Source organism: Staurois parvus, unplaced genomic scaffold (assembly GCF_062004578.1).
Source record: "Staurois parvus isolate SC_StPar_1 unplaced genomic scaffold, SC_StPar_1.0 ptg000697l, whole genome shotgun sequence".
NCBI classification, from domain to species: Eukaryota; Metazoa; Chordata; class Amphibia; order Anura; family Ranidae; genus Staurois; species Staurois parvus.
This window is the reverse complement of record NW_028318493.1, coordinates 2,702,560-2,718,225: the sequence shown is the minus strand read 5'-3', so window position 1 is coordinate 2,718,225 and position 15,666 is coordinate 2,702,560. Positions and strand designations below refer to the sequence as shown.

The 15,666-nt window shown below is 43.4% G+C and overlaps 1 protein-coding gene across 1 annotated transcript in view; it reads right to left on the bottom strand.

Annotated features, from left to right (window-relative positions):
* The window catches only part of CCDC186 (coiled-coil domain containing 186), a 141,972-nt gene that overhangs the window by 52,740 nt on the left and 73,566 nt on the right, over positions 1–15,666 (bottom strand). The window contains exons 7-10 of the mRNA XM_089653053.1: positions 14,002–14,106; positions 7,755–7,853; positions 5,689–5,775; positions 5,365–5,507 (exon numbers count right to left, since the gene is read on the bottom strand). Of these exons, the coding sequence (XP_089509179.1) occupies positions 5,365–5,507; positions 5,689–5,775; positions 7,755–7,853; positions 14,002–14,106 (434 nt within the window). The remainder of the gene's footprint in view (positions 1–5,364; positions 5,508–5,688; positions 5,776–7,754; positions 7,854–14,001; positions 14,107–15,666) is intronic.

The window sequence follows — 15,666 nt, the reverse complement described above, 5'->3', positions numbered from 1 at the left end:
GCACCAACAGTTTGCGCAGCGCTTTACAATATAACGGGAGACAATACAGCAACAATACAGTTCAATACAAGAGGGTTAGGAGGGCCCTGTTCCTTGGAGCTTACAATCTAAAAGGGAGGGGCTAGTGGTACAAAAGGTAATAACTGTGGGGGATGGACTGGTAGGAGGAGTAGAAGATTCCATTATCAGCTGAGGGCAGGATAGGCTTCCCTAAAGAGATAGGTTTTCAAGATCGCCTAAAAGTGAGCAGAATAGGCGATAGTCTGATAAATTGGGGTACCGATGGGGGAAGCTCTGGAGAAGTTCTGGAGATGAGCATGGGAGGAGGAGACGAGGGAGCTAGAGAGCAGGAGGTTGTGCGAGGAGCGGAGAGTACGGTTTGGGTGATATTTGGAGACAAGATTGGAGATGATCCAAGTTGGACCAATATAACTATGTAAAAATATACCATGCCTGGAAATCTCCTTTAAATCTATTTTGAGCTTTATAAAACAGATCACTCTGTAAGAAACTGTGTATTTCAAAACAGGCAAAATTTTGATTCCAACCTTTAATCAAAAGGCTCCAAAAAAGTAATAATAGCTAAAGATCATAAGTGAAAACTAAGAGAACAGGAGGCTGCAGACATAGAACAAGCAGTGTCTAATCTATCCATGGGAAATCCAATTACTGTTCATTATTCCCACTGATCAGACACACTTTAAGAAGATCGCCTGCAGATGAAAGGACTAAAACCATAATGGAGTAACCCCACAGCACAATGATTAGAGACGGCTAATTGCAGCTAACACTCCAGAGACAAAGAGAGATCAGAGAGTGGACCCAGTGGACAAGGAGCGTGGTGGATTTACCATATCCCTACTGCTAATTACACAACTTAAATGGCTCCATCACCAGAAGAATTACATGCTAATTTCATGAATGGTTTGCAGATAAACCATAAAACACCCGTGAAAGTTCCTGATGTCAACTATCCACACAAATCCGAAACTCTATTCACATTATTTGCATAATTACACTCCAGAAAGGAGACCAATGCAGAAAATAAAAGATGTATTAAACAGTACTAGATATATAAAAAAAAATATTTTCAGCAATGGGAATAGACAGAAAACTATTACCATAAAGCTGAGATCCCGAGGAAGGGTAAATAAATATATATATATATATATATATATATATATATATATATATATATATATATATATATATATATATATATATATATATATAGCCTCCAGGACTTCTCCAGGGTGTCACCCATCCTCTGGAACTCCCTGCCCCAACCCATCAGATTATCACCTACTCTCCTCTCCTTTAGGTGCACCCTGAAAACCCATCTCTTCAGGGAAGCCTACCCCACCCCCTGCTAACTTGCTGACCTCCTCCACTCTTCCTACTACTCCATCTCCCACAGCTATCTCCTCCTGTACCACCATCCCCTCCCTTCTAGATTGTAAGCTCCAAAGAGCAGGGCCCTCGATCCCCTCATGTTTTGTATTGGTATTGTTCTGTCACATGTTCTGTCCCCCTTTGTAATGTACAGCGCTGAGCGAACTATTGGCGCTTTATAAATACTGTATAATAATAGAGATATATATATATATATATATATATATATATATATATATATACACACACACACACACATACATACACACACACATATACACACACACACATATACACACACACACACATATACACACACACATATACACACATACACACATATAATATGAGAAGAGAAAGTGAGCGCTAGAACAAAGCCGCTGTACAACGAAAGGTACCAAAAACCTCCAACAACTAATAAAATACAAAAGGTGCAGCGCTAAAAAGTCAGATAAAATACTGGAGGATGGTTACAGGCATAAAAACTTGATATCATTCATTTCAATGATTTAATATGGATAAACCACAATAATAGACATATATAGGTGACTGATAAGTGCCGAACTAAAGTGCCAAAGTCTATATATTGAATGGTGATCCTTCTTGTGTCTTCTGGTGATAAAATATTCAAATTATACACTCACCAGATGCAGAATTCAAATATGCATTAAGAAGATATATCCCATCTCAAGGTCTCAAATGGAATCCGCTTAAGGACTTGTCTAGCATCTTTAGGCTTCCCTCTGGGCACCTCTGACCATCTGGGGTTCCCTTTGGATCATCCGATATAGCACCTCTGTTACCTTCCCTGGTGGCTCTGTGGGTGGTGGACTCAACACGACACCAACAGATACCAACAGGGCACTATTCCTCCCACTGACACCAATAGGTCACTATTCCTGCTACTGACACCAGCAATGGGGCACTATTCCTCCCCCGAATATCAAAGATGCATTGTTAACTGCCACTGACACCAGTATACAGTATACAGCACTGTGATCTGGCAATGAGCAATAGGGCCCATTGACACCAACATTGGGGCCCTATTTCTCCCACTGACACCAACAGGGCACTATTCTTCCCACTGACACCAGCAATGGGGCACTATTCCACCCTCTGATACAAGACACTATTCTTCCCACTGACACAAACCATGGGGTATAATTCCTGCTACTGACATGAGCAATAGGGCCCATTGACACCAACATTGGGGCCCTATTTCTCCCACTGACACAAGACACTATTCTTCCCACGGACACCAACAATGGGGCATAATTCCTGCTAATGAATTAAGCAATGAGGCCCATTGACACCAACAATGGGGCCCCATTTCTTCTACGGACACCAACAGGACACTATTTCTCCCACTGACACCAATAGGTCACTATTCCTGCCACTGACACCAGCAATGGGGCACTATTCCTCCCCCGAATATCAAAGATGCATTGTTAACTGCCACTGACACCAGGACAATTTTAACTCCCAATGGCCACAGACTAGCCGCTCTAAAGTCTGCAGGACAGTAAACTGGCCCTTTGTTTAGAAAGTTTGGAGACCCCTGCTCTAATATAAAAAAAATAAATAAATAGCTGCTTTAACATTACACATCCCAGGAGGCTACAGGACAGGTCTTACTGGTGGCTTTGTCTGATGCATGAGGTGTGTGTGTGTTGGGGGTAAGGGGGGGGGGCCAGATGTAAGTCAACAGGTAGTGACAGCCAGCTTCTGAAACCAAGATGGCTATGAAGAGGAATTGGAACCCTGAGAAGAGTGGGTTGCATGGAAGGCAGCGTTGGACAGCATGAGTAAAGTACTTCCAGCTGCCAACTTTTACATTTTTCACATTTTATTCAGGTTTTACAGCCAAAAACATACATAAAACACAGAGACACCTCACTACACATCAGTGACTGCATTATAGGAAGATCTCCACAATCTCAAACACACAAAGCAGGATCTGTAGTAGTATATAGTAACAGCACCCAATACATTAAAGTGGAACTTCACTCTCTCAATCAACATGGACTATTCTAAATCGTTTTGCTGCAAGCATTAGTTAATAGATAGGAAAGTATATTATATTTACTTGTTTTAAACTTTTTTTTTCTACCTTTCTTCAGTTACTTCCTGGCTCCCATGCCTAGGCAAATGATGTCATGCATTCCAGGAGTCTTCAGGAGGGGTTTTCTCAGCTAAGCACACCCTCCTGCCTGCATGGCAGAGCTAAGGGTAGATGGATTCCAGGAATTAAATGCTACATGAATCATCTGCCCTTACTCAAGATGGCCATGGCCAGAAGTGGTAGGGGGTGCTTTGCAAAGTGGTTTCTCAACAAAATAAAGCATGGAGAAATGGATGGATGAGGGAATTTGCTTTGAATATTAAAAATGAATTTAAAAGCAATTTTGGTATGTGGTGCTCAGATGCAGTGTAATTCCGCTTTAACTTGTTGCAAAAACCCAACGCTGGAGCTTTTCCATACACTCCACTTGTCATCAGTTAAAACATATTATGGAGTATTGTCTGGAATCAGGAAACCGGTCATCATCATGCCATCTGGCCCACATCAGGGAATACTTTTTAAATAAATCACTTTGGGGTGCATTTACTAAGGGTAGATAGACTGTGCACTTTACAAGTGAAATTGCACTCATTTTCCCCAGAGCATAGTAAATGTGGTAAAGCACTGCTGATTTCCATCATCCAATCATGTGCAAATAAAAATGCTGTTTTTTTTTTTATTTTCCTTGCACCCTTATAGGTATTCTTTACAAAGTGAAGCTTCACCACATTTACTAAGATCTGGGGAAAAGGAGTGCGACGGCACTTGCAAAATGCAGTCTTTTTACCTTAAGTAAATCCACCCCTTTGAAGGCAACATCACTAGTGCCTTCAGGGAGATCCCATACTAAAATGAAAGATCTTGCAGTATTCCAATAATTTGTATGCCCGACATAAAGCTCAAGACGTCATGTATTTCATCTCGTGCACGCGTTGTACGGCATTAGAGTAATTGCTGGTTTAAAAAAAAAAAGTTTTTCCCCCGAGATCTTGCAAGATTTCTTTTAAAGCCTTTGTGGTACGGTGCATGCCTGAGACGAGGCGCATGACATCATGCATTCCATCTTGCAAATGCACAAGACATAAATTTCAAAATGGTAGCATGGGAGCACCAACTACACAAAAGCAGTCTGAAAAACGATCCACAAGGTGGAAAGACAGCCTGGACATATGTAAGTATGTTTTTTATATGTAACGCATGGCACACAGTATTATTACCATTTGTTTTGCAAGTGGGGGGTCCTCTTTATGGCCTATATTATACAAGAAAACAGGTGTTGAATACATCTTGTAAAATAAGAATTGTGTATCTGTAAGAGGGGGACCATACACACTAACCCCTAGTTCACATATCCGTGTTCCTGCAGTCCGTGTTTTGTGTGGACACGAGAGCCCATTCATATGAATGGACTCCCATGCCCCGGGACACGCAGGGAAGAAGTCCCTGCACTTCTTCTGAAAAGGCAGCCCACAGGGGAACCTCTGTTCCCAGTACGGTTGCGATTTCCAGTGCAGGCAGCGTGCCATTAGAATTAATGGCACCCGCCCGCGGGTCTGCATTCCTCTGTGTGGGTGGTGCAGCTGCACGGATTTTTGTGCGGATCCGCAGCGGCACCACCCGCACAGATGTGAACCTAGCCTAAGGAAATATTAAGGTCATCCTCTCATATCTATTCAGAAAGAACATCCAAGTCCTCTTTACATTTTTTTCTACAACACAAAGTTCCCAGAGAAGTTTAGCTTTAATATCATGATTGGTGTACCGGTAAACTGACGTCATTCACGCAAGCTGTAGGACACACACATATATTCACATTAGTTTAATACAAAGCATGAGGCACTTAAAACCAGTCTGATTTGTGAAACTCGCCTAGGGACTGGGATTTGTGTTTCATGATGAGAGTTGGGTACCTTTTGTGCTGTTCTTCCTGCTGGTCGACAACCTTCACTCTGTCCTGCAGATTCTGGATCTCGGCTTTCTGCCTGTTAATAAGTTCTTTGTACTTAGATAATTCCTCTTCTGTCCGGAGCCGCTCAGCTTCTAGGCACTTCACCTGACAGACAGAGGACAAGTGTCCTTCAGTTACTGTGGATCAACATCATACTGCAGACATTTCTGTAATTCCATGTAATTTATAAACTGAATAAATGAATGTAATCATATGACTGAGAATTCCACTGGGAGAATTAAGAAAAAAAAACACATTGTAAGTGGTAAGACCAGTGGCATACTACCTTCGTTCGTAAAGTGCGCAGTTCATCCATTCCTTCTATAAAAGTTCTTTTCAGGTCATCCAGCTCCTTGATTTTTGCCTGATGAACCTGGCAGGGACATAAAAAAAGTTTTAGCTGAGATGATCAGAATACCAAGAGAAGATTTTAGAGACGTCTCTTCAGATACGCACTCCAGAAGCACAAATCTGCACCTTCACACAGTCAAGCCAACTGTTGCTTGGTGGTCCCATAGGGCTCTCAGCTGACTTTTTTACAATGTATTGCTGCCTCTCAGCTGGTGCTCACTACTGGTCTGTCAGAGCATTAGATTCACAGAACCAAGTGCAGGGGAACGAAGGGAAAACTGTAAGTACACATGCTCTTATAACTAAAGTGTTACTAAACCCCGGACCCTGCATTCACTATATCTGGTCTCCCCGGACCCTGCATTCACTATATCCGGTCTCCCTGGACCCTGCAGTCACTATATCCGGCCTCCCTGAACCCTGCAGTCACTATATCTGGTCTCCCCGAACCCTGCAGTCACTATATCTGGTCTCCCCGGACCCTGCAGTCACTATATCTGGTCTCCCCGGACCCTGCAGTCACTATATCTGGTCCCCCCGGACCCTGCAGTCACTATATCTGGTCCCCCCGGACCCTGCAGTCACTATATCTGGTCCCCCCGGACCCTGCAGTCACTATATCTGGTCCCCCCGGACCCTGCAGTCACTATATCTGGTCCCCCCGGACCCTGCAGTCACTATATCTGGTCCCCCCGGACCCTGCAGTCACTATATCCGGTCCCCCCGGACCCTGCAGTCACTATATCCGGTCCCCACGGACCCTGCAGTCACTATATCCGGTCCCCCCGGACCCTGCAGTCACTATATCCGGTCCCCCCGGACCCTGCAGTCACTATATCTGGTCCCCCCGGACCCTGCAGTCACTATATCTGGTCCCCCCGGACCCTGCAGTCACTATATCTGGTCCCCCCGGACCCTGCAGTCACTATATCTGGTCCCCCCGGACCCTGCAGTCACTATATCTGGTCCCCCCGGACCCTGCAGTCACTATATCTGGTCTCCCCAGACCCTGAATTCACTATATCTGGTCTCTCCGGACCCTGCATTCAGTTTGCCCAAATTACATAGTTATATGTTAATAACCTGTAGACTTCTGTCTTTGCCGCATATATTGTGACTTACTGCCACAGCACAGACATGAAATGCCCATTCACTGGTTAGGGAGGCTTGAGGACAGTTGTCACTGCCTCAGGTATGAGCAGCGGGAAGAAGGAACTTGCTTCCTAAATGCTTCCAAATAGAGAATAACCAACTCCAAGAATTCATGTCTTCTGGCCATGAAGCCAAGCCAAATAAAAGTGACAAGTATATGGACAGGAAATGGGAGAATACGTGGTTGTTTAGAGCTGAACGCTCAGCAAACAATTCCTTAGCATTAAGATCTGTACATTTCATTTACTAACCTCCCTTCTTTTGCCTTCAAGTCTCACTAAGTAGTAGAATAAGTGTCTGATTGTCAAATGGCTAGCTATTACCTGCGTAAACAACTGATCACCGCAGCCTGTTTAGTAGCCATTTGGTGACCAGTTATGATCTCAAGCCATCAGCTTACATCATCAGGTCTGCACAATGCTGGGAGTATTAATAGACTACTTTATTCCTAGCTTGGTCTTGCAGCGATGATAGAGGAGTTCTAAGCTCCCCTGTCACTGCCCCTACATATCCATTCACATCAGGAATAGAGCCCTGGGCAGCAGAAGAGAAGTCTTCTTGTTCCTCACTATTCCTGACCTCCCTTTGCTACTCCCAGCCCCTGCTCAGCAGATCACATTTCTTGATTTTAAATAAATAGATCTGTCTGTCTCACGCTTGCAGTGGTGCATCAGTCTTGATGGACACGGCTGTTTGTCCAGCTCATCTTTTTAATTACACATATTCGTAATAATCAATTAAAATGCGGTCTAAATACTATCTAGCCATCCATCCATCCATCCATACATACATACATACATACATACACCACACACACACCATAAAGTCAGGAAGATTTAGCATTTTTACCTCCAGGTGGTCAGTTTTTTCCTGCATCTGTTTCTCTAGCTCAACTTTTGTGACTCGGAGTTTGGCATCCAGTTCATTAGATTTAATTTCCTCTGACTCCTATAAAAGAAACAGGAAATACCTTTGTAGAAATAACACATGCCACCTACTTCAAAAGACATGAAATTATAACAACACTGGGACTAGAGGATTCCACAGACTCACTGATGCTGTACAGTAATGCTTCATCCTCACAGGCGTAAAATAGACAAAAAAAATAAAAATTAGCAGCAGAAAATAAAGTGTTACTAAACCCACAACAGTAAAATCAGTCTGTAGATGCAGTAAAGCATGCTTGTTATACTCACTGTGGAACTTAAGGGGTTAATCCTCTGCATTGCGTAAAAAGGTAGTTTGATCCTGTCTTCTCTGATCATCCCCTTCTACTGTCCCTAAATCATCTGCTGATACAAACACAACCTTGGGGGCAAGCTGCACATGCTCTGATTGGTGTGTATTGAGTTTTTTTTTTCTTGGGAGAGTGCATGTGATTAGCACAGGGCCAATCAGCACTGTGCAGACAGAGGGTCAGGGGTCATGCAGCCTCAAAAGGACAATCAGGGGAGAATGAAAACTTTCTACAAGCTTTAACCAGCGCTAGGCCGGACACTGATAGAAGTCACAAGACTGCTATATACTGCTGATGAGAAAAGGTATTTAGCAGTTTATATTTACTAAAATAATTGCAATTCCATGTTCTGTGTACTGTGGGAGGCCAGATATAGTGAATGCAGGATCCATGGAGACCAGATATAGTGAATGCAGGATCCATGGAGACCAGATATAGTGACTGCAGGGTCCGGGGAGACCAGATATAGTGACTGCAGGGTCCGGGGAGACCAGATATAGTGACTGCAGGGTCCGGGGAGACCAGATATAGTGACTGCAGGGTCCGGGGAGACCAGATATAGTGAATGCAGGGTCCGGGGAGACCAGATATAGTGAATGCAGGGTCCGGGGAGACCAGATATAATGAATGCAGGGTCCGGGAGACCTGATATAGTTACTGCAGGGTCTGGGAAGATCAGATATAGTGAATGCAGGGTCCGGGGAGACCAGATATAGTGAATGCAGGGTCCGGGGAGACCAGATATAGTGAGTGCAGGGTCCGGGAAGATCAGATATAGTGAATGCAGGGTCCGGGGAGACCAGATATAGTGAATGCAGGGTCCAAGGAGACCAGATATAGTGAATGCAGGGTCCAAGGAGACCAGATATAGTGAATGCAGGGTCCGGGGAGACCAGATATAGTGAATGCAGGGTCCGGGGAGACCAGATATAGTGAATGCAGGGTCCGGGGAGACCAGATATAGTGAATGCAGAGTCCGGGGAGACCAGATATAGTGAATGCAGGGTCCGGGGAGACCAGATATAGTGAATGCAGGGTCCGGGGAGACCAGATATAGTGAATGCAGGGTCCGGGGAGACCAGATATAGTGAATGCAGGGTCCGGGGAGACCAGATATAGTGAATGCAGGGTCCGGGGAGACCAGATATAGTGAATGCAGGGTCCGGGGAGACCAGATATAGTGAATGCAGGGTCCGGGGAGACCAGATATAGTGAATGCAGGGTCCGGGGAGACCAGCTATAGTGAATGCAGGGTCCAGGGTTTAGTAACACTTTAGTTATAAGAGCATCTGTACTTACAGTTTTCCCTTAGTTCCCCTGCAAAGTGCCACAAATACCTACTGATCCCGCCAGTGAAGTCCATCTTTTGGAATTTGCTGTGATAGTGTGGCAATGCTGCTGCGCTGCTCCTGAATTCAGAGCAGAGTTCTCACTCTCAAGTAGGCGTTGCTTTTTTGCACTACAGTGGAATTAAAATGATGCTGCAGGAGGCATGGCTATCAGCATTGTCAGTGCCTCAGTTATAAAAACTTCCCCACAGTAAGCTGCAGTGTCTGGGAGGGGGGAGTGTTTGAGATATAAACAAAGGAAGATTTGTCTCACTTGAAAGTTAAAAAAAAGTTTTTTTTATTTACTTCATGGGGCTTGTACATCAGATAGTAACTGGATTCAGAACTTGGATAGACTGCCATACAAAAGCCTTTAGTTATGCTTTAGGAACCAAACAATTAGCGCACTGCACACACCCCAATGGAGTATGAAAAGTATATCTAAGAAAACATAACCCATAGGTCATGACCATTCATGACAAAATGTGATTGTACAATCTTCAAACAAATACCTTTACAGTGAGCAAAACCATGTAATGTTTGGGAATATCTAAACCACCCATTAAATTTGTATGCTATAAGGCAAGAACTTATACTAACTAGCTGTTGGTAGATTTAAATAGTGCTTGTAAATCAGACAGTAATGTTCTGGCGACCTGGGAGTCCCCAAAAGATTCCACCAAATTTGAAGGGATTTTCTCCCATTTCCTGTTTGGCTAAGAGACAGGAAGTGAAGGTAAATCTCTCCAATGGGACAAAGATGGCAAAAATAAACCCTTCAGGGGTTATAACCCTCTCCAACACTATCCAAAATGAAAAAGTTCTGCCTAAAGTTCTACTTTAACCACTTCAAGTCCGGACACTTTTACCCCCTTCCTGTCCAGGACAATTTTCAGCTTTCAGCGCTATCACAATTTGAATGACAATTGCGCAGTCATGCAACAGTGTACCCATATGAATATTTTAGCATTTTTTTGAGACAGATAAAGCTTTATTTTGGTGGTATTTATTCACCACTGGGATTTTATTTTTTTTCTATATAAATGAAAAAGTCCAAAAATTTCGAAAAAAAAGTTTTTTTCTTATAAAATTTTGAAATAAATAAAATATTTCATCATAAATCTTGGCCAAAATGTATTCAGTTATCTTTTTAGTAAAAAAATATAACCCAAAATTAGTTTATAACCAAAAATTATAATTAAAAAAAATTTTTTTTTACATTTTTATATTTGTTTTGTTTTTTTTACATACGGTCACCCTAGCAGTAGTGTCACTGTACTACTTGTGGGGGTGATGAAGATTTTTTTTTTTTTATACAGATTACTTTTACACCCGTAAAGGCTGCAACATCAATCATTTCTCCTTCTCTCTAGCTGCATTCTTGCAGCCATTGAGAAATACTGTGTGAGCTGTGATTGGTCACAGCTTGTCACATGGTACAAGGCTGTTGTGAATAGCCTTGTACCATGTGACCTCTGTGATCATTCACAGATTTCACACGTAGTAAGCAATGATGTCAGAGGTGACATCTTGCTCACTACTCTGCATGTGATCACTGATTGGCCAATCAGTGATCACATGATAGGGACCTCGCACAGATGATCGGTGTTCTACTATGTCCAGAGGACACCGCGGGCACCGGATCGCAGGTGCTGTGCGCTCCCAGGGAGTGCGCACAAGCAGGGGGCGGGGAGGCCGTTTATAAATGGCCACCCACCCCTGCACTGCCATCGTCCGGCCGTTTATATACACCGGGCGGACAGGAAGTGGTTAAAACACGTAAATATGATATACTTTTCTCTTTACTAATGCTAGCAGCATAAGGATTAAAAATAGTCAATGCTGATTGAGAGAATGAAGTTTAAAGCACAGTTAGTAGAATACTACCACTTGTATTTATAAATCCCGGAGGAGAGGACATCTCTCCTCTATAGTCCAAATAAACAGAAGACATCTGAAACTACAAAACTGATCATGCCACGGGCAAGTATGAGATATAATACAAAAATGATGGTGCATCTTGACTGAGGATGAGATCATTCTGAAACATGTAAACCAACACCCTGAGATTATTTATAAATGATCCACCTCCCTTAGGGATAAATTAGTATACAGCCACTATAATAGACCAACTGGTGTAAGCCAATCTAGATCTAAAGGCACCTTCAGATATGGTAGCTGCCCTGAGTGTAGGGTGGGTTTACGAGAGTGCAGAAATCGCCTTGCCCAACAATGTCAAATTAACACCAAACTATCACATTACGAGTGCTACCATGGGAGTAGTTTGATGCTATTTACCTGTGGTGTGATTTATGTGTGCAAGACGATACACCACTTCCGTCAATGCATTTAAGGTCATGTTAATTATACGAATGGTAAAATGTTGACACCCATTAGACATCATTTTGGTACAAGGCATAACTTTGATATCTTACATAGAACATGTACAGAACTAGATAGGGTGAAAAAAAGATCCTAGGGGAAGAGACAGGGCTAGGCTGGTCCTCCAAAAAGAAACTAGTGGCCACTACTAAACCAGGTCTGAATGAAGTACTTAGTTACAAAGACTTTCCGAAAGACTATTGAGTACTCATCATCATGTACTGGGAATGGCCTATTAACTACTTGCCGACCGCAGATAGCCAAATGACGGCTACACTGTGGCCGGCCAGTTCTGGGTGGGCGTCATACGACGTCCTCCCAGAACGCGCTCTCCTGCACGTCCCACCCGGCGATCTCTGTGATCGCTGTGTCCTACGGACACAGCTGATCACGTGATGTGGTAAAAGGCCAATCACAGCGGCCTTTTACCACGTGATCAGCCGTGTCCAATGACACGCTGATCACCGGGAAATGCAATTGCTGGTTCTCGGCTGTACTTTCCTCACGCTGTCAGATCATGAGGAAAGTACTGCTGAGAACCGACAGCTGTTAGAGCAGGGATCGGCACAGATCATCAGGGCACTGATGATCAGTGCCCTGGTGATCAGTGCCCAGCAGTGCCACCCACAAGTTCCGCCTACCTGTGCCCAGCAGTGCGCCCACTAGCTCCGCCCACCTGTGCCCACCAGTGCCACCCACCTGTGCCCACCAGTGCCACCCACCTGTGCCCACCAGTGCCACCCACCTGTGCCCACCAGTGCCACCCACCTGTGCCCACCAGTGCAGCCCAATAGTGCTGCCAGTCAGTGCCACCAGTCAGTGCCCAGAGGTTGTGCCAGTCAGTGCCCAGCAGTGCTGCCAGTCAGTGCCAACTATCAGTGCTATCAGTACCCATCATCAGTGCCGCCTATCCGTGACACCTCATTAGTGCTGCCTATCAGTGCTGCCTATCAGTGCCCTTCAGTGCTGCCTATCAGTGCCCATCAGTGCCCATCAGTGCTGCCTCATCAACACACATCAGTGAAGGAGAAAAATTACCTGTTTGAAAAATTTTATAACAGAAACAAAGAAACTTTTTTTTTTTCAAATTTTTTGCAATTTTTTTGTTTATAGCGCAAAAAATAAAGCGCCCAGAGGCGATTAAATACCACCAAAAGAAAGCTCTATTTGTGAGAAAAAAATGATAAAAATTTCATATGGGTACAATCTTGCATGACACCGCAATTGGCAAGTGGTTAAAGGCTTCCTGGCGCTGGTAATATTGTTCCTAGTGTGAAACGACTCCGATCAACACCAGAAGCAAGACCTGGGAATGAACCACATGGACATGGCCTGGCCGTAACACATCAGAATAATCCATGTGTGGCCTCTGGCACATTATTTGGACGATTCTGTTTTTAATAACAATATTAGTTGTTGACATGCTATGGGCTGGGTTCCCTTTGAATAATTGTGTTTTTTTTTGTTTTTCTCTTCAAAAAATTGGCCTTCTGGGAGCAACAGTTACACCATGTACATTGCTAGCATCATTATGTATCTTTATATATCTTCTTATTGATCACTGTAATTATTGTAGTGTCCACTAGAGGCCCGTATAATCATTATTATTTTGATTATTTATGTGTTTTGTGTACCGTGCATGCGTGTGACGTCATTACGCACACCACGTCATGATGTTGCGACGTTCCACGCATGCGCAGTTAAAGCAGAGCGGTCATTTTAGGTGCCCAGCCAAATGAGGCATGTTAAACAAACCTGAGCCCACCTCTGAGGCAGCAGGTTTTACTGGCGAAACCGGTCAGGAAAGGGCTATTCCCACACTGCCTGGTCTCTAGGAACTCTCTGATGGACTTCCACAATATATGTATTATGTACCTTCAATTTGTCTTGACTTTGTTCTGATGCCTCAACTCTTCCTTATGGATCTGAATTTGGCTACTTCCTGGACCAGACTCCATCTATCCTACATATGAGGGAGGTTCACCTTTTACTTATATCCTCCCCTGGATGGTGACTTGAGCATTGGGCACCAGAGGGAAGTGAAGCTATGGTCTAATGGACTGGACTGTGAAATAGCAACCAACTTAGGATCACCCATACAGCATGAACATAGAGATTCAGGGCAGTGTGAATATTCAGGATGTCATACCTGGTAAGTTTTTATTATCTCCTGGCAATTCCGCCGGACCTGTTCTGCCTCCTCTTTAGCTTGGTTTAGTTTTGTTGTTGCATCTCGCAGTTTTTCTTTGGTTTCCTGTAAAGTGCAAACAGAACTGCAATTTAAAAACCATTTAAGTGGACCTGTCAATACCTTTACAAATCTGCATGTACAGGAAAAACAGACATATTATGGTGAGGCGAGGGAAAAAAAAAGAACAAAAAACACAAAACCAAAAAGCCCCCCTTTCCTCTTTAAAAAAAAAAAAAAAAAAAAAAAAAAAAGACCATAGAGCCTTGGCTGGTAGTTCAAGTCACTTCATTGGTTCTAATGACTGTCAGGAAAATACCCTAGCATTGATATGGGTAGCACAATGGCTAAGTGGTTAGCATTTCTGCCTAGCAGCACTAGGGTTATTGGTTTAAATCCCAACCATGGCACCACCTGCCTGGAGTTAGCATGTGCTCCCTGTGCCTGTGTGAGTTTCCTCTGGGTACTACCATTTCCCCCCATACTCCAAAGACATGATGGTAGGTTAATTAGCTCCAGACTAAATAGGCCCTAGCATGTGTATGTATGAATGTGAGTTAGGGACTTTAGATTGTAAGCGCCTTGAGGGTTTGGGACTGATGTGAATGTAAAATATACAGAGGGTAAAATAAGTATTGAACATGTCACCATTTTTCTGGGTAAATCGATTTCTAAAGGTGCTATTGACATGAAATTATCACCACACGTCGGTAACAACTCATGCAATCCATACATACAAAGACACCAAACAAATAAGTTCAGAAATTAAGCTATGTGTAATAAAATGGAATGACACAGGGAAAAAAATATTGAACACAAAGAAAAGGAAGGTGTTAAAAGGCCAAGCCAAGAAACCGCCTGAAATCTATCAGTAATTAGAAAGAAATCCTGCCCCGACAGTGCAAATTATTATCAGCTGGTTCAGTCTCAGCTGATGGCCTATAAAAAGGTGTCTCATTACCAAGGTGTCACATAGGAAACATCTCATGATGGGTAAAGTCAAAGAGCTCTCAAGACCTTTGCAATCTTATTGTTGCAAAACATACTGATGGCATTTCTTACAGGAGGATTTCTAAACTCCTGAATGTTCCAGTGAGCAGTGTTGGGGTCATAATCTGCAAGTGGAAAGAACATTATCTCACCATAAACCAGCCATGGCCAGGTGCTCCTCGCAACATTTCTGACAGAGGAGTGAAAAGAATTATTAGAAGAGTTGTCCAAGAGCCAAAGACCACTTATGGAGAGCTTTAGAAAGACCTGGAATTAGCAGGTACAATTGTTTCAAAGAAAACAGTAAGCAATGCACTCAACCGCCATGGCCTGTACACACGCTCACCACGCAAGACTCCATTGCTGAAGAAAAAGCATGCTGAAGCTTATTTAAAGTTTTAGACAAGCTTGTGAAATACTGGGAGAATACAGTCTGGTCAGATGAGACCAAAATTGAACTCTTTGAATGTCCTAATACACATATTTGGAGGTCAAATGGCACTACACATCACCCCAAAACCTCCATACCAACAGTGAAGTTTGGTGGTGGGAACATCATGGTGTGGGGCTGTTTTTCAGCATACAGTACTGGCAAACTTCATGTCAAAGAAGGAAGGATGAATGGAAAACTGTACT